This window comes from Lepisosteus oculatus, chromosome 14 (genome assembly GCF_040954835.1).
Source record: "Lepisosteus oculatus isolate fLepOcu1 chromosome 14, fLepOcu1.hap2, whole genome shotgun sequence".
Classification (NCBI taxonomy): Eukaryota; Metazoa; Chordata; class Actinopteri; order Semionotiformes; family Lepisosteidae; genus Lepisosteus; species Lepisosteus oculatus.
Genome location: NC_090709.1, coordinates 36,886,561 through 36,912,397, shown reverse-complemented (window position 1 = coordinate 36,912,397; position 25,837 = coordinate 36,886,561). Strand labels below are relative to the sequence as shown.

The following is a 25,837-nucleotide window of genomic DNA, read 5'->3' as shown; positions in this document are numbered from 1 at the left end:
TAGGGTGACTGGGGTCCCTGAGGATGGACCTGGCCTTCTTGAGGCATTAACACAGTAGATATCCCCTGTGTTCAGTAGCGCAGCCGTTAGTGTTCTGAGCCAGTGTCACCACCCTCTGGAGGACCCTGAGCTCGTGGGCGGAGCAGTTACCAGACCAGGCAGTGGTGCAGCCGGTTAGGATGCTCTCAGTGGTGCAGCTGTAGAAGCTGGTCAGGATGTGTGAAGGCAGGCTGAACTTCTTCAGTCTGGGGAGAAAGAACAGGCGCTGTCTTGTCTACGGAGTTGGTGTGGTGGGTCCAGGTCAGGTCACCTGTGATGTTGACACCTAGGAATTTGAGAATCTGGACCACTGCGGACCCACTGATGTGAACGGGTGCCTGGTCTGTTCCTGTGGTCCATCATCAGCTCCTTAGTTCTGCTGGTGTTCAGAGAGAGGCTGCTGTCCTGACACCATGCTGTCAGCGTTTCTACCTCCTCCCTGTAGGCGGACTCATCACCGTTCGTGATCAAGCTGATGATCGTTGTATCGTCCGCAAACGTGATGAGGGAGTTTGTGTTGTTCCTGGAGACGCAGTCGTGGGTGAACAGGGAGCAGAGGAGAGGGCTGAGTTTGCAGCGCTGGGGAACACTAATGTTCAGAGTCAGGGTGGAGTATGTACTTGTGCCGACTGAGCATGATGCCCAAGAATAATTCCCAGATGTAAATTTCTTTCAAAATGGCCAGCAGCCCTATCACCCTGCAACTCACAGCTGGCAGCCCCACTGGAGCCCAGCAGGGGTGAGCCTGGCCAGTACCTGGAGGGGAGACTCCTGGGAAAACACTGAGGCTGCTGCTGGGAGAGGTGTGAGTGGGTCCAGCAGGGGGCGCTCTCACCCTGCGGTCTGTGTGGGTCCTGATGCCCCAGTATAGTGACGGGGACACTGGACTGTAAACAGGCGCCGTCCTGCGGATGAGATGTCAAACCGAGGTCCTGACTCTCTGTGGTCATTAACAATCCCAGGGTGTCTCTCGAGAAGAGTAGGTGTGTTACCCCAGTGTCCTGGCCAAATTACCCCCTGGTCTTTACCCATCATGGCCTCCTAATAACCTCCATCTCTGAACTGGCTTCATCATTCTGCTCTCCTCCCCACTGAGAGCTGGTGTGTGTGAGAGGACTGGAGCATCATCCAGGTGGGGCTGCACACTGGTGGTGGTGGAGGGGATTCCCATTACCTGTAAAGAGCTGCACACTGGTGGCGGTGGTGGGATCCCCATTACCTGTAAAGCGCTTTGAGTGGAGTGTCCAGAAAAGCGCTATAGAAGTGTAAGTAATTATCATTATTATTATTATTATTATGACTTTTAAGTTACGTTTGTCAAGAAATGACTTGAGCAAATTGTACTCCTCTTACCTGTGGAGAGGTTGGTCTCCTCTCATGTCTAACCTCCCTGATGCTCCTGTCTCTCCTCCTGTTGCAGTGAGTGAAGGGGACCCTGCAGTCAAACCCAGACTCCAGCCCCGCCCCTCTGAGCTGAGACTGGTGCTGCTGGGCAGGACTGGTGCTGGGAAGAGCGCAGCAGGAAACACCATCCTGGGCAGCACACAGTTCCCCTCCCGGCCCAGCCTGTCCGCGGTCACCCAGACCTGCGAGAGACGCAGGGGGGAGGCTGCTGGGAGGCAGCTCTCTGTCATCGACACGCCAGACCTCCTGGACAGCAGGGGGTGCCAGAGGGACGTGTGTCTGGAGGTCCGGAGGTGCCTGCTGCTGTCCTCTCCAGGACCCCACGCTTTCCTGCTGGTGCTGCGGGCCAGACGCTTCACAGACGAGGAGAAGGGAGCCCTGCTGACCATGACCGAGGTGTTCGGGGAAGCTGTCCTGAATCACACTCTCATCCTCTTCACCCACGGGGACAGTCTGGGACAGGAGACAGTGCAGCAGTACGTTGACACACAGGGGAGAGATCTGCAGCAGCTCTTAGAGAGCTGTGGGAACAGGTATCATGTTCTCAACAATATGGACACGGGCGACCGCACTCAGGTCACACAGCTGCTGGACAAGATCGAGGACATGGTGGCAGGAAAAAGTCTGGGCTTCTTAGTGGACCAGGATGCAGAGGAGAGGCTGAGAGAAAGAGAGAATAGATACAGAGAGGAGGAGGAGGGCAGGAAGAAGAAGGAGGAGTTTCTGAAGAAAGTGCAGGAGCTGAGAGAAGAGTACGAGGCAGAACTGCATCAGAAGACGGAGGAACTGAGACGCAGGAGTGAGGAAGAGCAGAGGAGGAGAGCGGAGCAGCTGAAGGAGGAGCACGAGGCGCAGCAGAGGCACCAGCTGGATGAGCTGAGACGCAGGCAGGGAGAGGAGCAGCGCAGGCAGCTGGAGGCTCTCAGGAGAGAGCAGGAGGAGACACTGCGCAGGAAGGAGCAGGAGCTGCAGCTGCAGTACCAGGAGCAGAGCCAGAGGCTGGAGCAGGAGCAGTGTGAGAAGACGGAGGAGATCAAGCTCCGCTACAGGACGCAGCACCAGGAGCTCCTGCGCAGGTACGAGGAGGAGCAGCGCAGCAGAGCTGAGCAGATGGAGCTCAGATACCAGGAGCAGCACAGGAGGGTGCAGGAGACCATCCTGAAACTCACTGAGGAGCAGCTGAGGAAGGTGGAGGAGACCAGGACCCAGTGTGCAGAGAGACTGAGGGAGAGGATGGAGGCCGTGAAGAGGGAGCTTGAAGAAGAGCAGGAGAGGAAGATAGAGGAGCTGAGGCAGCAGCACAGAGGCCAAGACCGCGGGGAGGCCCAGCAGAGGTGTGAAGCAGAGCTGTGGAGGAAGGTGGACGAGATCAAGCAGCTGTATGAAGAGAGACTGCAGGGGAGAGTTCAGGAGCTGGAGCAGCAGCAGCAGAGGGAGATGGAGGAGAAGAGGGAGGAGCAGGAGGAGGAGCAGAGGAAGAGAGAGGAGGAACTAAGGAGGCAGCTGGAGGAGGATCGCAGGCAGAGGGAGCAGGAGCTGGAGCTGAGGAGGGCTGAGGAGCTCAGGAGAGTGGAGGAGCTGGAGCAGAGATACTCACTGGAGGAGCAGAGCAGACTGGCAGAGCTCAGACTCCACTACAAGGAGAGGATGAGAGAGCAGGGCAGGCAGGAGCTGCAGAGGCAGACGGAGGAGCTGAAACTGAGGCAGCAGCAGAGGGAGGCAGAGCTGAGGCAGGAACTGGAGGATGAGCAGAGGAGGAGGGCAGAGGAGCTGAGGCAGCAGTTAGAGAGGGAGCACCGTCAGAGAGAGCAGGAGCTGGAGGAGAGATACAGGGAGCAGCAGCGAGAGGCGCAGGAGGAGAGGAGCAGGACGGAGGAGCTGAGGAGGCAGTGGGAGGAAGGGCTGAGAGAGGAGTACGACAGGAGGCTGCAGAGAAAGGAGGCGGAGATCCAGGAGAGGTGGGAAGGGGAGCTGCAGAGGAGAGTGAAGGAGCTGCAGGAGTCCTCCCAGCCTCAGAGCCTGGAGCCGGGTCAGAGTAAGTACTGTACCCCAGCAGGAAGGCAGGAGGTAGATGCCCAGTTTAAGAGGTAAAACTGCAAATTCCAGAGAATTGTATAGTTTGGACTGCATACATGCAATCGTGTCAAGATTGAAGAGAGGTCTTGCATCTTGTGATTTTTATTTTGTCTCTATGCAGTGGTTCTTATTTGAATTTCTTTCTTCTTCACTTTGCTTTCTTTTTTGTCATAACATTTCTCTTCATCTTGGTTTATGTCTTTTAAACTCCAAAAGCTGTAGTTTTTGATGTTTTGAGTCAACATAAGGGAACTTTAACCTTCTGCACTCAGATCCCAGAATCTGCTTGTTTTATTGACATGTTTGTTTCAATTAAGCACACAGCAGAGTTTGTTTCATCCCCTCTAAGTACTAGAGTGGCAGAACAGCTGAAAAAATGATTTAGTTCTTGTGCCCTGAAACACTACAAGCTCTAACACTGATGTTGTCTTGTTTGGTTGCTGATCCAGGGAGAAGCCCAGGAGAAACTCCCCGTCCAGAGATCTCAGCAGCTCCTCGTCTGTCGAAGCTGAACATTGTGCTTCTGGGGTGTGAAAAGGCTGGGAAGAGCTCAGCAGGAAACACCATCCTGGGCAGAGAGGAGTTTGACGCTGAGGGAGGAACTGAGGAGTGTGAGAAGAGACAGGGTGAAGTAGCTGGGAGGCAGATCACTGTGGTCGACACTCCAGGCTGGGAGTGGGATAATATAAAGTCCACCTCAGAGCAGGTCAAACAAGAGACTGTGTATAGCGTGTCTCTGTGTCCCCCAGGACCCCACGCTCTCCTCCTGGTGATCCCTCTCATCACACTGAGAGAGAAACAGAGGAGATCAGTGAAGGAGCATCTGGAGCTTCTCAGTGAGAGAGTCTGGAGACACACAATACTGCTGTTCACCTGGGGGGATGAGCTGACAGACACAAACATTGAGCAGCACATTGAGAGAGGAGGACAGGAGCTCCAGTGGCTGGTGGAGAAGTGTGGGAACAGGTATCATGTTCTCAACAACAAGAACAGGGGCGAACGCACTCAGGTCACAGAGCTGCTGGAAAAGATAGAGGACATGGTGGCAGAAATGAGTGTCTTTCCTTACATGATGGACAGAAAACTTCTGCAGAAGATAAAGAAGAGGAAGTCAGCCAAGAAAGTGGTCGATGTAGAAGAGGAGGAAGAGAGAGGAGCTGGAAGAGTGCCTGTCAGGAGGAGACACAGTAAAGAGATGGAGCCCCCAAACTGTAAGTCCTGATCACACCGAAAGTCTCTCTCCTACATCACTGACCCTCTGTCTGTATGACACACTGACACACAGCTCTGTCTCCTACATCACTGACCTTCTGTCTGTACTGTACGACACACTGACACACAGCTCTCTCTCTCCTACATCACTGACCCTCTCTGTACGACACACTGACACACGGCTCTCTCTCCTACATCACTGACCCTCTGTCTGTACGGCATACTGACACACAACTCTCTCTCTCCTACATCACTGACCCTCTGTCTGTACGGCACACTGACACACAGCTCTCTCTCCTACATCACTGACCCTCTGTCTGTACGACACACTGACACACAGCTCTCTCTCTCCTACATCACTGACCCTCTGTCTGTACGGCACACTGACACACGGCTCTCTCTCCTACATCACTGACCCTCTCTCTCAAGGTCCTGTAAGAATATTAGTGCGAGTCACAAGTTCACAACAGGAAGAGAGTTCGCTCGGATTCACTGACTGTCCCTTCTGATCCAGGATGATCCACACTTTCTCTAGGAGTGTGATTAGACTTCGATATGAAGTAAATATTCTAAAATACAGGAAACAGAGGGATCCTGAACACGCAGAGGAACCCAGATGTCTGCACCAGCGCGAGAAACACAGTGGACTCTAAACACAGTGAGCAGCATCACACCAGATCCATAACGAGCCCATTATCATGATGATGGTGTCAAAACAGCAGTCAGGTTGTCTCAGAAGATCAGACAGCTGTATTCAACAGTTTGTAGCACCTGAGATACTGAGACAGACTCACGCCTGTCACTCTGTGGTGCTCAGCTCTTTCTTTCAACAGGTCCAGCAGCTGAGGAATATTCACCTGGGGCACCTGAGACTGGGGGCTCACTGTCTGTGGGAGATGAGCCTGATGAAGTTAGCAGAACCAAAGTAAGTGTTTATACTACAGGAAAAGTCTTTACCTCCACACGTGTGAGATCTCCTCTCCTACACTGGAGAAACACCTGTATCTTTACCTCCACACCTGTGACATCTCAATTCGTTTTCAGGTCCCAGGGAACGTGACTGAATTCACTCCTGAAATAAAATTTCAGAACAGGAAGGAAACCTACAGGTACCTGATATTTTGGGCTTTTTTGCGTCCTTTGCTTAACAAGCAAAAATGAGATTAAAACATAGGAAGTCCTGAAAATCACTAAAAGGCATAATTTAAGGCCGAAAGACCTTCAGGACAAACAGAATTCCAGAACACACTGCTCGATGTTACATACAGACCCCTTGTTTGTCTCGTTATTTTAAATGCACAGTTTCCTGTGCTCCCAGTGAGGAGCTGCCAGATGTCAGTTCTGCTCACTTGCACGACGGCAGTCTAGGTAAACTCCATTTCCCACAAGGCCACTGGTCTACTTCCTGTGCCACTCCTCCCTCTGACTTGCTAAGCTGCCCGTCAATCATAATGTCATCCCGGTCCAGCCAAGTATCTTGCGGTATCTCAGCGGAAGCGCTCAGTTGCCATGGCAGTGGACTCGCAGTTTATCTGAATAAAAGTCAGCAGAAGGGATTTTCACAGTCACATCTTTTTCCAGAGACTCGCTCTCCTGCAACCTGACAGCTTCACGGAGAAATGACACTAAAATAGACACATTGCTTCAGTCTCGCCCATCACTACGGTCTCCTGTGTACTTTCACACCAAACTGAAACTTAAACACTCGGAGCACTCATATCACGTATCATTAGTCCTTAAAACAATAACGAGAGGAATTTAGTAGCTTCTTCTTAGCTAAGGAAGAGGTGTTAGTGGGGCCAGCAGGGGGGCGCTCTCACCCTGCGGTCCATGTGGGTCCTAATGCCCCAGTATAGTGATGGGGACACTGTACTGTAAACGGGCGCTGTCCTTCGAATGAGACGTAAAACCGAGGTCCTGACTCTCCGTGGTCATTAAAAATCCCAGGGTGTTTCTCAAAAAGAGTAGGGGTGTAACCCCGGCATCCTGGCCAAATTTCCCATTGGCCCTTACCAATCATGGCCTCCTAAGAATTCCCTATGAATCTATGAATTGGCTTCATCACTCTGCTCTCCTCCCCACTGAGAGCTGATGTGTGGTGAGCGTTCTGGCGCACTATGGCTGCCGTTGCATCATCCAGGTGGGGCTGCACATTGGTGGTGGTGGAGGGGAGTCCCCATTACCTGTAAAGTGCTTTGAGTGGAGTGTCCAGAAAAGCGCTATATAAGTGTAAGCAATAGTAATAATAATAATAGTAATAATAATAATAATAATAAGGATAAACATGCCAGACTGCAGTAGGGAAGTGTGGAACCTCTATATTTCTGTGTCTCCAGTGTCAGCGCTGTGTCTTTGTCACACAGTCCTGCCTCAGTTCTCTCTTTGTGTCACTGTACTGCAAGTGTAGAATTTCTTCATTTTGTCTCCAGTGTCAATGCCCTGATGTCTGTGGTGTCCCCTGTCTCTGTGGAGTGTTGAAAGTGTGGTGTCCTCTATCTCTGTGCAGTGTGTTGACAGTGTGCTGTCCTGTGCAGGTATCTCTGCCCGTCCGTGGGTCAGTTCTGGTGCCGTGTCACTGGGCTGGTGTTTGTGATGGCGTCGGGGGGTGAACTGGAGTATCAGACCACACACTGGGACATGGCGCTCCTGTCCCCCACTGGCCAGCTTCCTGCAGGACCCCTGTTTGACATACACTGCCCCCAGGAGGCGCTGAGGGAACTGCAGCTACCTCACTGCGAGATCGATGGCCGTGAGTCTCAGGCGATGTTAACAGTTTCTGTATTGACAGTGAGTACAGCTTCAGCTCAGAGTCTGGTGACAATTTGCCTTCTGTGTAACAGTGTGAATGAAGATGAGGTTGCTTCTGGGATATGCTGGACTCATCCCTCTCTCCAGCCTCTGGAATCTGTTCCAATCCATTACTGAACCTCAATCCCAGGGCTTCATTACTGGCCCTTAATTAATCTCAGTTAAAGACTTCATTACTTTAATTCAGTTATTCATGACCACCGAAGGCCATGTCACATCGTTAACAGAAATAATCAGTGATCTTCAGCCCTAAGTGTTGTGTCATGTCACTAGGTTGAAAGATGAGCTGGAATGGAAGTCAATGAGGAGCAGAGCTGGCTCTTGTGAGCCTCTCCATTCCGGCAGTCCTCTACTGTGGACGTGACTGATTGTCGAATCACACTGGAGCCAACGTACTCAGGTTTAACCAAGACAAGCTCCTCCAGCATTGAGTTGATGGTCTCTGGTTTACAAACCCATCTTGCTGACTCGGCACTTGAGGCCTAACTGGCAAATACTAACCAAGTCGGAACTGAAGGTGGTCCAACTCCACAGTGGTGCTGCACCCACTGCTCTGAGCCCAAAGTCTTATAGCTGAGAGGGATGGGTCCTTGGAACAAACAGGGAACAGCTGGGGTGGAGTCTAGGGGTGTAACTGAATCGTGGGGCTCTCCTACTGGACTGGAAGCTGTGAAGATGTGAGCAGTCTTACAACAAACAGCCAAAGGAATCGTGACTCACTCTGTGTCTTCCTGCAGGCAGGAGTGACTTCCTGTTGGTGGCCCATGTGAGCTGTGGCAATCTTGAGGTGGTGTCACCCCTGGGTATGACACAGACCCACGTGAGGGTGTCCATCGCTGGCCTGTCCCTGTGGGGCCTTGTGAAGAGCCTGTGGGACTCCAGCATCCTGGGACAGGTGCTGCTGTTCCTGCAGCTGGGGGATGGCATGGACCTGCTACCCAAGTTGAACGTGTTTGTGCTCCCTGGGAACGTACTTCTCAGCCAGGTACAGGGGACTTCCTGTCTCTCTGTCTGTCTACCTCCCCAACACGTCTTGTCTCTAGTTGTCTTTCTCTCCCAACACTTCCCGTCTCTATGCCTGTCTACCTCTCCAGCACTTCCTGTCTCTCTAGCACTTCCTGTCCCTCTATCTGTCTCTCCAGCACTTCCTGTCTCTGTCTGTCTGTTTCTCCAGCACAACGTCGTGGCATGTTTCTGTTCCCCAGTTCCCAGCAGTGTCACCCTGTCCTCTCCTCTCCTCCACAGGTCACCGAGCAGCAGGACTGCAGCAGCTCCCTCATTAAGACGAGCTCAACCTGTAAACTTACACCGCAAGCGACGTACAGAGTGTCCAGCAGCAGCAAGGAGATTAAGATAATCCAGCCTGAGGTAATGGTTGTCCTGTGATACAGACAGAGATCACTGGCCTTTATGACCCAAACTGTTGAGAGAGCATGAGAGAAAGACAGAAAGATCTAGAGAGAGAGAAGCAGGAAAGACTCGGGTCATGAAAGGGTGATCTGAGTATCATCAGTGTCATCAAAGCAATGAAACAGGTGGACCCATCCAGCAGATACACAGAGAAAGGAAGGGGCCCGAGTACTGACCCGTGAAGAACACCAGGGGGGGAGAAGGCCAGAGCCTCACCAGGACACTTGGAAAGAGCAGTTCAAGGGACAAGAAGAGAACCAGCCAAGAGCAGCACCTGAAATAACCAGGACAGGAAGAGGATGTGGCCAGTCATGTCAGAGGTCAAGGAGAATTGGGATAGTGGAGAGAGAAGCAGAAAGCAGAGTCACAGAGTCTGTAGAGGGAGTCCAGCTGACTTCATGCTCAAAAAGGATTTGCCTGTGTGACAGACTGCTAGCTCTTTAACACGGCGTTACTGTTGTTCTTCCAGTCCGAGTGCTTTTACTGCAGTTATGGCCCGAATTTCCACCCTACGTTCGAGGTGTTCCTGGCCCACGGTGCGAGGAGTCTGGACCTGGTGTTGCTGAAAGGCGCCACAAAGGACGGAAAAAAGAGGGTGTGGACGCGCTTTGTGCAGCTGCCAGGTAACAGATCTACTGAGAACATGGTGGGTTAGAGGTCAGTATGGCCTGCTAGTGAGTGTGACAATCATGCCAGGCAATAGCTGACTTGAGATGCATCTTGTGTGTCCTGTGGGTGAGTAGTGTCTTTACGGGAGACTGTGTCCTGTGGGGGTTTTGTTGTTCAGGGTGAACAGTGTATTTACGAACGATTGTGTCCTGTGGGTGTTGCGCTGGTCAGGGTGAACAGTGTCTTTACGAGAGACTGTGTCCTGTGGGTGCTGTGCTGGTCAGGGTGAACAGTGTCTTTACAAGAGACTGTGTCCTGTGGGTGTTGTGCTGGTCAGGGTGAACAGTGTCTTTACAAGAGACTGTGTCCTGTGGGTGTTGTGCTGGTCAGGGTGAACAGTGTCTTTACGGGAGACTGTGTCCTGTGGGTGCTGTGCTGGTCAGGGTGAACAGTGTCTTTACAAGAGACTGTGTCCTGTGGGTGCTGTGCTGGTCAGGGTGAACATGTCTCTGTCTCTTTCTCCCTCTGCAGTCCCTGCTGTTCAGACCAGGACCCCAAAGACTTCTGCCCCTCAGAGTGAGTCCCTCTGTCCTCTTTGAGTATCTAGAGCTAGTTCCTCAGCCCTTGTGTAGGAGCAGCCAGTAGAAGGGTGTCTGTTTGTTTCAGGAATCATCAGCAGAGAGGAGTGGGCAGGAGCCTTGAATGAAGTGATCGAGGAGCTGGAAGCAGACGAGTACAAGAAGCTGAAGAACATTCTGCACCAAAAGGGGATGCCCCGGGGTTTACTGGGAGACACCGAGAAGCAGGACCTGGCCCACAGGATTGTCTCCCACTTCGGAACGGAGGTGTCTGTTCACGTCGTTAAGGAAGCCATGGCCAGAATTCCTCGGAACGACGCAGCGATACAGGAATTACTGAAGCCCTTTGTGGAGCAGCTGAGATAGAGAAGGAGCGTAAGGACACCCTGTAGGACTACAGTGTTTCACCATGAGGGAGTCACTCTTGAGCAACACACAGTCGTCCTCTCTCGGCTCACAGCAACGCCCCTGAGCCACACAGAGAGCATGAGGAAGATCACACAGGCTCCTCTGAGCCTGCACTGATCCAGCCCATGAACACAGCAGAGCTGCCACTCTGTAGCCTGATGCCCTCAGAGCTCGGAGCTCAGCAAGGCTGGGAGACTGTAAGGAAACCAGGACGCTGCTGCTGTGTGTGGAGCTTGTGGACCAGCAGGTGGCGCTGTTCCCTCTTGAGCTCTGTGACCCAGGACAGTGACCAGGGACACTGTGCTGTTGGAGGTGCTAATGCATGCACTTCAGATGAAACTTCTGTAGCACCAAGGCATATCATAAACATTTCCCAATAATCTCTGCCCTTGAGTGATAACAGTCCAGCCCCTGGGAGTGTGTCCGAGGTGGGTTTCTCTGATGAGCACCAGGTCCATTTTGACATCTCCCGTGACAGGAAATACTCATGTGGACCCATGCTGGTGGGGTGACGGGTCTCCTCTGGAGTTGAGCTCTAGCTGGGGGTAACCGATCAAACATCTGAAAGATGAACAGCCAATGAGGAGCCTGAAGAGCTACACCCGATGATATCGCAGCCAATCAGCAGATGTGATCACTGGATTTGAAAAGGTACTGAACCTCCGCAGAGACTGAGGGAGAAGCACCAGAAGGAGCTCCAGAACCACCTCCGCAGGATGGAGGAGGAGATCCACACACGAGAGGAGAAGATCAGAGCGCTGGAGGAGCAGATAGTAGAGCTGGAGGAGAGGGATGAGGGGAGGAGGAGAGAGCTGGAGGAGGAGCTGAGGAGAGAGAGAGGGGAGAGAGAGGCTGCAGAGAGAGATGGAGGGAGTGAGAGGGAGAGGAGAGAGAGAGGAGACACACAAGAGGGAGATGGAGGGGCTCAGGCAGCACTATGAGGAAAAGGCCAGAGAGGAGGCATAGAGACACAGAGAGACTCTCCAGCAGGTCAGTGTGTCGACAACACAGTTCACTCCAGCAGGACAGGAGCACAGGAGCTGCAGGAGGGAGATCGAGGAGCTGAGAGAGGCAGTAGAGAGACTCAATTCAGTTGTAGACAGATACAGTAAAGTAGTTTGGTATTTCAGTCCCCCGAAGCAGAAGAGACATACAAGAGATACAGGAGTGTGAATGAGAAGCTGAAGCAGCACAAGACAGAGAGGCCACAGAAGATGATTGAGAGAAGGTGTTGCTCACTTAAAACATTCTCTAATCATATGAATGTATATCTTACGGATGTATTTAACCTAAATGAAATGAATTATGTTTAAAGAGAACAATAACAGCAGCTTTGCTCCATCCCAGCTTGTATCCAATCACAGCAGCCTCCCATCTGAAGCCCCTCCATCTTCCCTCATCCCACTTCCTGTTCCTGTGGAGACTCCAACATGGTGGAGATAGTATCTTATCTCAATACTTCTCTTGAAGAAGGCTCCTTTTGCCAGCATTATTGTGTAATGACATGTGATTGTTGAGTTGCCAAGTGCCTTGAACGTTTACAGATGAAGGTTTTTCTATTAACTTTAGTCAACTGAATTCCAGCTTTATCATCCTCTGTTGGGAGATGAACATTACCAAGAAAAGGGACAGTACAATAGTGTTACTTTATGTGCTGCATTGAAATGTTGAGATTTAATGTATATATGCAGTAATTGGAAGAAACTATTGAGATGTTTCACTGTGTATCAAACAGTATTTGTGTATAAAGATCTTTCTCCTGTTTTTATACCTCATCAGTTTAATGGACCAATATTCTTAAGAGACTCATCAGAGAAGCTGGACTCCAGTGTCAGGGGCAGTGTGACCCTACACTGGGCACTATCAGGAGATACAGACCAGCTCAGGGCTGTTAACCCCAGCAGTCTGTAAAGCCTGATAGAGACTCATCAGAGAGGCTGGACTCCAGAGTCAGGGGCAGTGAGACTCTACACTGGGCACTATCAGGTGATACAGACCAGCTCAGTGCTGTTAACCCCTGTTCTTCTGTCCTTGTGCTCCTCTGACTAGTCCAGACTGGGCTCATAATCATTATCCACGCTACACACAGGTTATACATTATGTTTGGATATATTTCTATTCAAATAATCTTGTATTTCTACCCAACTGTGGACATTTTACTGGAGTGATTACAGTGAACTACCAGGCTCATATAACGGCTGTGGGACTGGAGTACCATATAAGGTATTGTAACACATACGGCCGCCAGCCACTGTGTAAGAGCCGGCGTACCAGAGTGGTGACATCACCGCCCTTCCCTGTGATAGCAGGACCACAGCCCCTGGGCTGTGGAGAGATCTCTCTTTAGCTCAACAAGCTGGGTCCCTGGTGAGTGACGCCGGAGTCCTGGGTTCGAGCCCCCCACGGTGTGGGGCTGACCTGATGCGCCAAGGGCGCCCGCCTGAACCCCATAGCGTTACGGTATTAATAAATATTTATATATAAACTATAGGCTCAAAGAAGCTTTGAAAAGCTGGAAGTGACATGAGAAAACAGTTCACAATAATGAAGTTCACACATTTAATAGTCTCGATTTCATAAAAGAACAAGTAATAGGTTTATTCCAGGCTGAAAGAAGAAAGAAAGAAAACACGTTTCGGCCTTCTTCACACCTGAAACCTGTTACTTGTTTTATCTTGTATACAGTACATATATTTTATTTATTGTTGTCATTCAGTAAAGTGCTTTGAGAACCCACCTTTAAAGGTGCTATATAAAATAAAATAAAGTAGATTATTATTATTATAATAATAAAACTCACAGAAACACGACCCGGCCCTTTCATGTCAGCTCTTGCACACCCGTGTGCTTCTGCACCGACAGCTGTCTCCTGTCCTCAGCTCGACCCGCAGACCCACACGAACTGGACCTGTCGAACCTGCTGTCGGGCTGAAGCGGAATGAATCCGGATCGTCAGCGGCCCCGTGGTCATGGAAACCGGACCGACCGAACTGCCCGCGACTGCCCTCCCCTGCTGGTCTAATAATAATAATAATAATAATAATAATAATAATAATAATAATAATGACGACCCCGGCCGTCTCTCTCACCCGTGTCCACCGGTCCGGGGAGTTGGAGTCTCTCTGAGAGACGGTCTTTCACTCCGAGTCTCTCCGGGAGCGGGCCCGTCTGTGTCCACACTCCTGTCGACAGCAGGCCGCTCTTTCCCCTCAGGAGAGGAGGAGCTGGAAGAGGAAGACGATGCAGATTCACGGCTTGGAGTTGGTTTTATTTTTATTTTATTTGTTTTTTAATGGCGCGCTCGCGCGGAGCTCCGGGCGACCGTTAAGAATCGAACAGCCGGCGCGCGCCGGTCCGCCGAAGCAGCGAGATCATTCAAATGTATTATTATTATTATTATTATTATTATTATTATTATTATTACCACCCGTACAGTAGCACTCTATCTAGAAGCACTATCTCTCTGTCCTGTGTCCTAACAAACCCCACTAATCCCCCGTGTGGGAAAGAGGACCCGCTCATCCCTCCTGTCCTGTCCCGGTGTCGCCGTCACTGGGACTGGAGCAGCCGGAGAGGAGACGCACTTCCAGAACTTTCCTTCCCGCTCGGCTCTTCCCCTCCTGAGGAAAGAGCATCTTCCCACACAAACAGCCCGTTTCTCTCGGAGACGCCCGCAGCACAGGGGGCCTTTTCCCAGGACACCAGGACTCCCCTCGTCTGCGGAAACACCCGGGAAGAGCCTCCCAGCCCACAGGAGGGGAGTCCCAGTCCTTCCCGGGATTCCCAGGACAGGAGCGGCTCCTCAGCTGGGAATAAAACCGCCCCGAGAGGAGCTCGAGCGCTCGGGCTCGGAGCGTCGCTTAGCAACCGGCGCCGCAGCGGCATCCGGAGGACGAGCCGGAAGCTGGTTTTGGCGCCAGTTCTGCTCTTTGATGATCGGCTCAGGAGAATAAAGTCGATATAAAAACATAAAAGTCCATTTCTCTCCCTCCTCTGTGGAAGCCGTGTCCGCCAGGGAGTGGAAAGAAAAGAAAACGCGCCGCGGTTTCTCGCCGTTTCGGCTTTAGATCTCGAAATTATGACTTTTCTGACTCGGAATTGCGAGATATAAAGTCCCAATGACCAGAAATAAAGTCGTGATTCTGAGATTGTAAATCGCCGTTGCGGGATATAAAGTCCCAATGACCAGAAATAAAGTCGTGATTCTGAGATTGTAAATCGCCGTTGCGGGATATAAAGTCCCAATGACCAGAAATAAAGTCGTGATTCTGAGATTGTAAGTCATGTGTGTGTATATTCTGTGGTTGATAAAGAATAAAGCCTGGTTCGTTTATCGCGTCTCCACTGGTCCTTTGTCCTGAGAAGAACCTGTAAATGCTACAATATATTCTGTTACACACACATATACAATGTCAGAATTATATCCAAAAATAATTTATAACATTTATATATATATATACACAAAGAATACCAAAATACAAACATGATCAAAATAAAACGTTAATTTAAAATGAGTTTTTCTTCACATGGGACACTAAGGGCAGGTTTTCAGTGAGTCGGATCTCTTACGAGGAAGAGATCAGTGTTTCAGTGGAGAGTCCTCACTCTGTGTCCAGGAAGTATCCGGTCTTCCTCTCCCGCTGGGAAAGACTGTGTGGATCAGTGACTGACCTGCGGCAGTGTCTCTGTGTCTCTCTGTCACTCTGATAACACTGCCTGAGCTCCTCCTCTCCCTCTCCTGCTCCTGTCTCAGTGTCTTCAGCTCTCTCTCAGCTCCTCGATCTCCTGTCTGTTCCTCTCTCCTGTCTGTGGGCTGTGTGTGTCTGCTCATTGTGTCTGCGGGCTGTGTGTGTCTGTGGGCTGTGTGTGTTCTCGTGTGTCTGTGTGGGCCGTGTGCGCTCTCGTGTGTCTGCGGGCTGCGTGCGCTCTTGTTTGTCTGTGGGCTGTGTGCGCTCTTGTGTGTCTACGGGCTATGTGCGCTCTCGTGTGTCTGCGGGCTGTGTGTCCTCTGGTGTGTCTGCGGGCTGTGTGTGCTCTTGTTTGTCTGTGGGCTGTGTGCGCTCTTGTGTGTCTGCGGGCTGTGTGTGCTCTCGTGTGTCTGCGGGCTGTGGGTGCCCTTGTGTGTCTGAGGGCTGTGTGTGCTCTCGTGTGTCTGCAGGGTGTGTACGCTCTCGTGTGTCTGCGGGCTGTGTGCGCTCTCGTGTGTCTGCGGGCTGTGTGCGCTCTCGTGTGTCTGCGGGCTGTGTGTGCTCTCGTGTGTCTGCGGGCTGTGTGCGCTCTCGTGTGTCTGCGGGCTGTGTGTGCTCTCGTGTGTCTGCGGGCTGTGGGTGCCCTTGTGTGTCTGCGGGCTGTGGGTGCCCTTGTGTGTCTGCGGGCTGTGTGTGCTCTTGTGTGTCTGTGGGCTGTGTGTGCTCTCGTGTGTCTGCGGGCTGTGGGTGCCCTTGTGTGTCTGCGGGCTGTGGGTGCCCTTGTGTGTCTGCGGGCTGTGTGTGGTCTTGTGTGTCTGCGGGCTGTGTACGCTCTTGTGTGTCTGCGGGCTGTGTGCGCTCTTGTGTGTCTGCGGGCTGCGTGCGCTCTTGTGTATGCAGGCTGTGTGTGTGCTCTTGTGTGTGAGTCTGTGCTGCTCTGGGTTCTCCTCCCAGTAAAGCTCCTACTGCAGCTCCTATCACTGTTCCTGCTGCTGCTCCTGTTGGGCCCCTCAGGGCTCCTGTTAGGGCCCCTATTGCTGCCCCCAGTCCGGCTCCCAGCGGCACCAGTCTCAGCTCAGAGGGTCGGGTCTGGAGTCCGGGTTCGACTGCAGGGTCTCCTTCACTCACTGCAACAGGAGGAGAGACAGGAAGGGAGGTCACAAGTGACACATTTACTACTCCCTACCAAACAAGCTAGAGATCAACGATGATGAATCTCATTTCTTTATCCAGCTGATTTCTGAAAGATATAAAATTTCAACAGTACAGAAGAGCTGTCTGTACAAGACACCCACCACTCTGGGTAAAACAGACCTTCATGTGCTCAGTGCTTAAACGTACAACTGTACAACTCAGGAACAACACCAAACGTGTTAGGATATAAACTTGACCTATTCCTCATTCTTGGTAGAAGTTGTGTTTCTCCTCCGTATAGACAGGGGCTTCTGTAACAGCTCACAGTGGGACTCTGCAGTCCATTGGTGGGACTGAAACACAGTAAAGTTTGACACCAACACCTGCTGCAGCAAAACCTCTAACGAAAGAACATCATGTCTGTAAAATCACAGAACTTCAACACTGTTCTCCTGGTACGGCACCCTCACACTTGCTGTCCTCCAACATGACTGGACCAGCTGTCCTCCTGGTGTAACAGGATCGGACCTGAACCTCTGGACCAGCTGTCCTTCTGGTCTAACAAGACCCGACCTGAACCTCTGGACCGGCTGTCCTCCTGGTCTAAGAAGACTGGACCTGAACCACAGCTATAAGTAAAATTAGTCATTTTTGATTTGTACAAAATTAAAATAAATGTGATATTTATTTTGATGTGTATTATTGAAATGTGATTTTCAGATCAAAGGGTTAAATTTGAGCAAAAGCACAGAACTGCAGCATCTGTCTGTGGAAATGATTTTCTAGACACGATTAGTCATGTAACAACAGTGTCGTCTGTTGTGTTCAACCCCCAGTGTCAGGTGAGCAGAGTTAATCGGGAAAATGGCTGACAGGCGACTCTAGTTGCTCAGGTGTTTCTGTTGTACTGACTGTGAAAACGAGAGCTGTCAGACTGCAGCCTTGGTTCCAGTCTTGAGTGTCTGGGTCTGGCTGTCGAGTCAGGATGAAGACCAGAGAGCTGCCTGTGACAGAAGAGCAAGCAGCTGTGAAGATCAGAGCCCATCAAAGTCCAGGTGGTTCAAGACAGATGAGAAAACTCCTGAGAGCAGTGAGGAAACTGAGATAGCCATCAGACTGCAGACACCCTCCACAGGTCTGAGGTGAAAACACCTCCATCCAATACGCCAGAGACCTAGAGAGGAGACCTACAGGGGCAACAGTGCAAGATGCCCAACTCTCATGGGCTGTTGTCAGGGAGAAGAAGTGGAAACTCCTGAGCGTTTGAGCCCCTTTGAGCTGCAGAGGAAATGACACCCAGAAACACCCGCAGACGGAGAGCCGCCGAACGTGGCTCACAGGATCATATGAGGGGTCTGGGGGCGTCGAGGAGTCACAGACTGAAAGTCGTGTAAGAGACGTGTGACCAAGTAACTCTGATTCACTTCACTGCTGCTGACCTGAAACTGGGGGGACTGAACACAGAAAGTCTTGTCTGACAAAGTTTAACTGTGGAAATGCCGGCCGTCTGTGCTAGAGACTCATATTTAATATGCAATCATATTCTGTACTTTTGTGTCAAAAACAAATTCCAACAGTACTCAGCAAAAAAACACATATCGGCCCTCATGGTCCCAATACTAAACTGATTCACTCCTGACCAGAAATAAAGTCGTGATTCTGAGATTGTAAGTCGCCGTTGCGGGATATGAAGTCCCAATGACCAGAAATAAAGTCGTGATTCTGAGATTGTAAGTCGCCGTTGCGAGATATAAAGTCCCAATGACCAGAAATAAAGTCGTGATTCTGAGATTGTAAGTCGCCGTTGCGAGATATAAAGTCCCAATGACCAGAAATAAAGTCGCGATTCTGAGATTGTGAGTCGCCGTTGCGAGATATAAAGTCCCAATGACCAGAAATAAAGTCGTGATTCTGAGATTGTAAGTCGCCGTTGCGAGATATAAAGTCCCAATGACCAGAAATAAAGTCGTGATTCTGAGATTGTAAGTCGCCGTTGCGAGATATAAAGTCCCAATGACCAGAAATGAAGTCGTGATTCTGAGATTGTAAGTCGCCGTTGCGAGATATAAAGTCCCAATGACCAGAAATAAAGTCGCGATTCTGAGATTGTAAGTGGCCATTGCGAGATATAAAGTCCCAATGACCAGAAACAAAGTCGTGATTCTGAGATTGTAAGTCGCCGTTGCGAGATATAAAGTCCCAGTTGCCGGACGAGCCGGCAGCGGGTCTGGGCGCCGTAATGAACCGACGTCTTTCATCATCACGTCGGTTTTCCAGCGGCGCTTCAACGTCCTTCTGCACAAGCGAGCGGTGTGTTTCTGCAGCTGCACTCCGGCTGCAGGAGGTGAAAACGCGCTTCTCTTCCAGAAAGGTCTGTGTGTCCGAGCGAGCGGCCGGCCTGATGCGCGCAGTGTGGCTGACCGTCGCGCTGAAGCGCCTCTGTCTCTTCCTCAAGACCCCTCATGAGCAGCCCCTCGAACACCCACACCAGACACGCTGTGAGAAGGAGGCACACGCCCCCGCTGGGACCGCAGACACAGCCCGGCCGCCTCACGCCTGTCCTGGCCCACCCTGCCTGGCGCCCGCCGGAAACAGCTGCTCGCCATCTCGGCCACAACCGGCCACTTTCCCACCGCGGAGTCCCGGTCAGCGACACTGTGCTCTTATACCGGGTGGGACACCGCCAGACCCACAGCTGGATACAAACTCACTGTTCCACTGTTACAATTATACACATATATTCTGTTACACACACATATACAATGTCAGAATTATATCCAAAAGTATTCATGACATTTATATATATATACAAAGAATAGCAAAATACAAACATGATCAAAATAGAACATTATTTAAAAGTAGTTTTCTTCACATGGGACACTAAGGGCTGTTTTTCAGTGAGTCGGATCTCTTACGAGGAAGAGATCAGTGTTTCAGTGGAAAGTCCTCACTCTGTGTCCAGGAAGTATCCGGTCTTCCTCTCCCGCTGGGAAAGACTGTGTGGATCAGTGACTGACCTGCGGCAGTGTCTCTGTGTCTCTCTGTCACTCCGATAACACTGCCTGAGCTCCTCCTCTCCCTCTCCTGCTCCTGTCTCAGTGTCTTCAGCTCTCTCTCAGCTCCTCGATCTCCTGTCTGTTTCTCTCTCCTGTCTGCGGGCTGTGTGTGTCTGAGGGTTGTGTCTACAGGCTGTGTGTGTCTGCTCATTGTGTCTGCGGGCTGTGTGTGTCTGCTCATTGTGTCTGCGGGCTGTTTGTGTTCTCTATGTGTCTGATGGTTGTGTATTTTTGAGTGCCTTCAGGTTGTGTGTGAGACTACGTTGTGACTACTGTGTGTGCTCTTGTGTGTCTGTGGGCTGTGTGCGGTCTTGTGCGTCTGCGGGCTGTGTGCGCTCTTGTGTGTCTGCGGGCTATGTGCGCTCTTGTGTGCGAGTCTGTGCTGCTCTGGTTTCTCCTCCCAGTAAAGCTCCTATCTGAGCTCCTACTGCAGCTCCTATCACTGTTCCTGCTGCTGCTCCTGTTGGGCCCCTCAGGGCCCCTGCTAGGGCCCCTATTGCTGCCCCCAGTCCTGCTCCCAGTATCACTGCTCCTGTGCTGAAGTGCGGCTTCACCAGGTCCAGGTGTCTCTCTGCCTCCTCTCTGGCCTTTTCCTCATACCGCTGCCTGAGCTCCTCCATCTCCCTTCTGTGTGTCTCCTCTCTCTCTCTCCTCTCCCTCTCCTGATCCTCTCTCACCTCCTCCATCTCTCTCTGCAGCCTCTCTCTCTCCCCTCTCTCTCTCCTCAGCTCCTCCTCCAGCTCTCTCCTCCTCCCCTCATCCCTCTCCTCCCTCAGCCTCTCCTCCAGCTCTGCTATCTGCTCCTCCAGCGCTCTGATCTTCTCCTCTCGTGCCTGGATCTCCTCCTCCATCCTGCGGAGGTGGTTCTGCAGCTCCTTCTGGTGCTTCTCCCTCAGTCTCTCCTCCTCCCTCTCCCTCAGGATCTGCAGTTGCCTCTGTCTGATCTGGGACTCTGCCTCCTGGTACGTCTCAGTGCTGTAGTAGCTGCCCTTGTTTCCTGCTACCAGCTCCTCTATCTTCTCCAGCAGCTCTGTGACCTGAGTGCTGCCCCTGTCCTTGTTGTTGAGGGCGTGATACCTGTTCCCACACTTCTCCAGCAGCCACTGGAGCTCCCTGCTGCCTGTGTGCACAGACTCCTCCAGCGTCCTGCTGGCCAGCTCATCAGCGTGGGTGAGCAGGACCATGGTGTGTCCCAGGGCCCTCTCCCCGAATATCTCCAGGACTGTCTCCAGTGTCCTCCTCTCCTCCCCTGAGGATCGGCCCAGCGGGGTCACCAGGAGGAAGGCGTGGGGTCCCGGGGCAGACAGGTTAACACAGAGCCCCACATCCTGGGTTCGACTTCACTCACTGCAACAGGAGGAGAGACAGGAGCATCAGGGAGGTGACACATGAGAGGAGACCAAGCTCTCCACAGATAAGAAGGGTTCAGTTTGCTCAAGAGACAAAACTTAAAAGTCATTATGAAGGAATCTTACAGAATGAACATCTGGGAATTAACCTTGAGTATCAACTAACTACATAGTTTTACCTGATGTTCATGATTTTTCCTTGTGTCAGATCTATTTTTTCAAAGTGACTCAAGTTTCATCTGAAAAGTCTGTGTTTATATACTGGCCTCAAGCAACAACAGTCATGCTGCAGTACTGTACTGTTACAGGGGCAGAGTGTAGAAGGACGTTAATTGAAGAAGGAGAGATAATCTCTTCACTCCAGTGAAGAACAGCACTCAAGGAGAGTGCAGTCCAGTGCAATCATCCTGCTGGTATTTCACTCTGTTCAGTAATTCTCCATCTCACCCTGTTTGACACAGATTCTACAACAGGCTGCTGCTGTTCAGTCAGACTCACTGATCTGCAGACAAGCTGTGACGAGTCCTTCAGACTGATGTACAGAAACAGCTATTGTCTGGGGTTCTAATGATCTGCTGATGGGCTCTTTCACCCACTCCTGTCCTGCTGGACTTCAGAGCTGCCTTTGACACTAACAGATCAACTGAGGAGGCCATCGCCCCTGGTCTACACACTGCCCTCTCACACCTGGACAAGAGAGAAACGTATGTGTGAATGTTGTTGTTGATTACAGCTCAGCATTCAACACCATCGTACCCTCAAGGCTCATCACCAAGCTCCGGGACCCAGGACTGAGCTCCCCTTTCTGCATCAGCGTTCCCCAGCGCTGCAAACTCAGCCCTCTCCTCTGTTCCCTGTTCACCCACAACTGCGTCTCCAGGAACAAGACAAACTCCCTCATCACGTTTGCGGACGATACAACGATCATCAGCTTGATCACGAACGGTGATGAGTCTGCCTACAGGGAGGAGGTAGAAACGCTGACAGCATGGTGTCAGGACAGCAGCCCCTCTCTGAACACCAGCAGAACTAAGGAGCTGATGGTGGACCACAGGAACAGACCAGGCACCCATTCACATCAGTGGGTCCGCAGTGGTCCAGATTCTCAAACTCCTAGGTGTCAACATCACAGGCGACCTGACCTGGACACACCACACCAACCCCGTAGACAAGACAGCGCCTGTTCTCTCTCCCCAGACTGAAGAAGTTCAGCCTGCCTTCACACATCCTGACCAGCTTCTACAGCTGCACCACTGAGAGCATCCTAACCGGCTCCACCACTGCCTGGTGTGGTAACTGCTCCGCCCACGAGCTCAGGGTCCTCCAGAGGGTGGTGACACTGGCTCAGAACACTACCGGCTGCGCTACTGAACACAGAGGATATCTACTGTGTTAGATGCCTCAAGAAGGCCAGGTCCATCCTCAGGGACCCCAGTCACCCTAAACACAACTTGCTCTCTCTACTACCATCTGGAAAACGGTACTGAAGTATCAGACCAAGACCACCAGGTGTCAGAACAGCTCTTGCCCCAGGCAGTAAGACTGCTTAACAGCCAACCACAGCAGACACCTGCAGTTACCTCCTTGAACTGACAGGGGGCACTGGCACTCTCAGGACACCTACGAAGAGCACTAAATACCTCCTTCCCTGTACCCTACTACTGTCAGGACACCTAAATACGTCCTACCCTGTACCCTACCACTGTCAGGACACCTAAATACCTCAATACCTCCTACCCTGTACCCTACTACTGTCAGGACACCTCAATACCTCCTACCATGTACCTTGTGTTTGTTCCACACAATCTGTGAATTGCAATTGTGTAATCGGTTGAATCTTTCAGTTTGATGACCAGTAAGATCAGTGACTCAGTAATACAGCATCAATCACACTCACTCTCGGGAGGTTCAAGTTCTTTACTGTTCCTCCTCTTGACAGGCAGTCTGGGCTCCTCTGTCTCTTTCTCCAGGTCCTCTTCCTCCAGTGTCTTTCTCATCTTCTCCTTCAGCTCCTCTTCTCTCCTGCTCCACTCCTCCTCCAACCTCTGTCTGAGCTCCTCTTCTCTCTCTCTCTCCCTTCTTTCATACTTCTGTCTCAGCTCCTCTGTCTCTCTCTGTCTCTCCTCCAACCTCTGTCTCAGGTCCTCTGTCTCTCTCTGTCTCTCCTCCTCCCTCTGTCTCAGCTCCTCTGTCTCTCTCTGTCTGTCCTCCAACCTCTGTCTCAGCTCCTCTGTCTCTCTCTGTCTCTCCTCCAACCTCTGTCTCAGCTCCTCTGTCTCTCTCTGTCTCTCCTCCAACCTCTGTCTCAGCTCCTCTGTCTCTCTCTGTCTCTCCTCCTCCCTCTGTCTCAGCTCCTCTGTCTCTCTCTGTCTCTCCTCCAACCTCTGTCTCAGCTCCTCTGTCTCTCTCTGTCTCTCCTCCAACCTCTGTCTCAGCTCCTCTGTCTCTCTCTGTCTCTCCTCCAACCTCTGTCTCAGCTCCTCTGTCTCTCTCTGTCTCTCCTCCTCCCTCTGTCTCAGCTCCTCCGTCTCTCTCTGTCTCTCCTCCAACCTCTGTCTCAGGTCCTCCGTCTCTCTCTGTCTCTCCTCCTCCCTCTGTCTCAGCTCCTCTGTCTCTCTCTGTCTCTCCTCCTCCCTCTGTCTCAGCTCCTCTGTCTCTCTCTGTCTCTCCTTCAACCTCTGTCTCAGCTTCTCTATCTCTCTATTGTATGTCTCCAGTTCAGTATATACTTGGTCATTGTCAGTAGTGAAGTACAGCCCATAGTTTCCTCTCACCATGTCCTCTATCTTCTCCAGCAGCTCTGTGACCTGAGTGCGGTCGCCCCTGTTCTTGTTGTTGAGAACATGATACCTGTTCCCACACTTCTCCAGCAGCCACTGGAGCTCCTGTCCTCCTCTCTCAATGAGCTGCTCAATGGTCGTGTCTGTCAGCTCATCCCCCCAGGTTAACAGCAGTATTGTGTGTCTCCACACTCTCTCACTGAGAAGCTCCAGATGCTCCTTCTCTACTCTCCTCTGTTTCTCTCTCAGTGTGATGAGAGGGATCACCAGGAGGAGAGCGTGGGGTCCTGGGGGACACAGAGACACACTGCGCACAACCTCCTGTCTGACATGCTGTGGATCAGTACTTATTATCCATGGAAAAGAGGAGTACCCTGGAGTGTCGACCACAGTGATCTGCCTCCCAGCTACTTCTCCCTGTCTCTTCACACACTCCTGAGGTTCTCCCTCAGTGTCAAACTCCTCTCTGCCCAGGATGGTGTTTCCTGCTGAGCTCTTCCCAGACCTTCTCTCCCCCAGCAACACGATCCTGATCTCTGAGAGACGCTGTGGTGCCTCATGGGAATCAGCCTGTCCCTCCCCTGTCAGAGAGAAAGACCACAGATTATTTACATTATAAAGTTCTCATCACAGATATTTTCACTCTTCATCCCATTTAAAATACACGATAAAAACGTCTCTATATCTTTTCTATTGTCCCTGCCCTGTGAGAGAGGAAAATCACAGATTATTGAGATTATTTTTCTGTGTATTCTCTGTGGTATACAAACATATTCTGTTAATGTTAGTCAAACTGTATTCTTACAACATTCTTATTCTGTATTTTTACAATTTATATAAAATATATATTTTTTTATTTTTAACTGTTTTCTCAATAGTACATGTTAATTTTTCATCAGGATTTTGTTTCTTAGAATAATTTAACCTCACTGAAAGGTCAGATTTCTCTCATCCGATAAACAACACAGACACCTTATTTTAAAATACATGTCAAAACTGTAAAATCACTCAGTCCGTCCTGATTCTTCAGTAGTGAGTCTAAATGTCACATTTCATAAAGAAATGTTTGGGACTCAGCCACCTGGCAGGGAAATCAAACCGCTTAGAAACTATCCACACAATAAGCTGCTGAGTAAAGAATATTTTAATCTTCCTGCTATCAGTAGTAATTTCAATATAGTTGACCCTTACCTGAATGAAAACAGGGCGTAAAGGAAGGGTTTCAGAAATCAAACAAAGCTTTATTCCCGTGCTTACAGTCTGGGTAATTGGAGACTGCACTGTTCTGCTTCCTATGGTCATATACGGGTTTTTCGCATGAAGCCGTATTGAACAGTATTTCTCGCGTTGTGAACGTGTGCACACAGCGGTCCCCCGGGTTCCAGTTCTTGCGTAATTACGCATCGATGAAAAACCGGAGATTTAAAAAAAGATAATTAGCTCACTGATAGTTTGATGTAAAGGCTGTGGAAATATCCAGAAGTCGTGGTCTTTAAAATGCATTTGGTTTGACGGCGTTCTGTGCTTCCATTGCGAAGATATGGACAAAAGAATATTCGTGCTTGGTCAAAAAATGTCATAAAAACGAAAAAGTAAAGGCTGAGAAATCATCCACAATGTATTTTATACACAAAGCAAGTGTTTTTGTAACTCTAAGAGATTTCGTGAAAGCGCTACAGGCGTGCCAAAATCGTTTTCGAACTTCGAGCTAACTTTACCCTGGTCCTGAACAATGTACCTGGTACCTCAGAAACAGCACGATCGACTCTGAGAGCGTTCTGGGCTCGAAAGCGATGTAAGAAAAAGAACAACCCGTCGGCTGGATGATGAAATGAGAGACATTCTTCAGAACTCACATCTGGCCGAATATGAAAAAGTGAAATTGTACAGTCAGGTGTTACAACCATATTTGACATTAGTACGCCAGGGGACTTCCGAAAAGGGGACTTTAACTGTTGTACTACCGGAAAATGCACCCGCCGAGCTATCACTCACGTTAGCACAACCGTCGTCATCGAGCGACGCTGACTTTGGGTATATTTTGGACAGCGTGTCTCAGCGGTTCCGGAGAAATGCCGAGATATTGTTAAAGACCATGGCCCGCAATGAACCATTAATAGCCCGGAATGAAAAGGGGGAATTTGTGTACAAGGGGGCACCCGTTGAGGGCTCTCACATGATTGGTCTTGTCAGGGCTCTCACGCAGCAGCAAGCAGTTGTGGTCGGTAAGAACCCAAAAGGTTGGCATGTGTTCATGGAGGCTATGGCAGAAATCAACATGCTGGG

At 50.8% G+C, this 25,837-nt stretch overlaps 4 protein-coding genes across 4 annotated transcripts in view; 3 read left to right on the top strand and 1 right to left on the bottom strand.

Moving 5' to 3' along the window:
* The window catches only part of LOC138243445 (uncharacterized), a 252,123-nt gene that overhangs the window by 119,912 nt on the left and 106,374 nt on the right, over positions 1-25,837 (top strand). The window lies entirely within an intron of this gene.
* Positions 1,421-7,907, top strand: LOC138243368 (trichohyalin-like). The gene is made up of 6 exons (XM_069198935.1): positions 1,421-3,478; positions 3,969-4,730; positions 5,565-5,656; positions 5,776-5,840; positions 7,266-7,480; positions 7,885-7,907. Exons 1-6 carry the CDS (start codon positions 1,831-1,833, stop codon positions 7,905-7,907), a joined length of 2,805 nt encoding a protein of 934 aa, XP_069055036.1. The 5' UTR covers positions 1,421-1,830.
* On the bottom strand, positions 6,232-25,566 carry LOC138243367 (GTPase IMAP family member 4-like). The gene is made up of 6 exons (XM_069198934.1): positions 25,547-25,566; positions 25,270-25,289; positions 23,546-23,838; positions 21,544-21,729; positions 20,100-20,750; positions 6,232-6,324 (listed from the first exon to the last, which is right to left on the bottom strand). The coding sequence occupies exons 1-6, from the start codon at positions 25,564-25,566 to the stop codon at positions 6,232-6,234; spliced, it is 1,263 nt and encodes a 420-aa protein (XP_069055035.1).
* LOC138243461 (uncharacterized) lies at positions 8,283-12,308 on the top strand. Its single transcript, XM_069199092.1, has 5 exons — positions 8,283-8,524; positions 8,785-8,907; positions 9,419-9,572; positions 10,090-10,134; positions 10,225-12,308. Exons 1-5 carry the CDS (start codon positions 8,345-8,347, stop codon positions 10,500-10,502), a joined length of 780 nt encoding a protein of 259 aa, XP_069055193.1. The 5' UTR covers positions 8,283-8,344; the 3' UTR covers positions 10,503-12,308.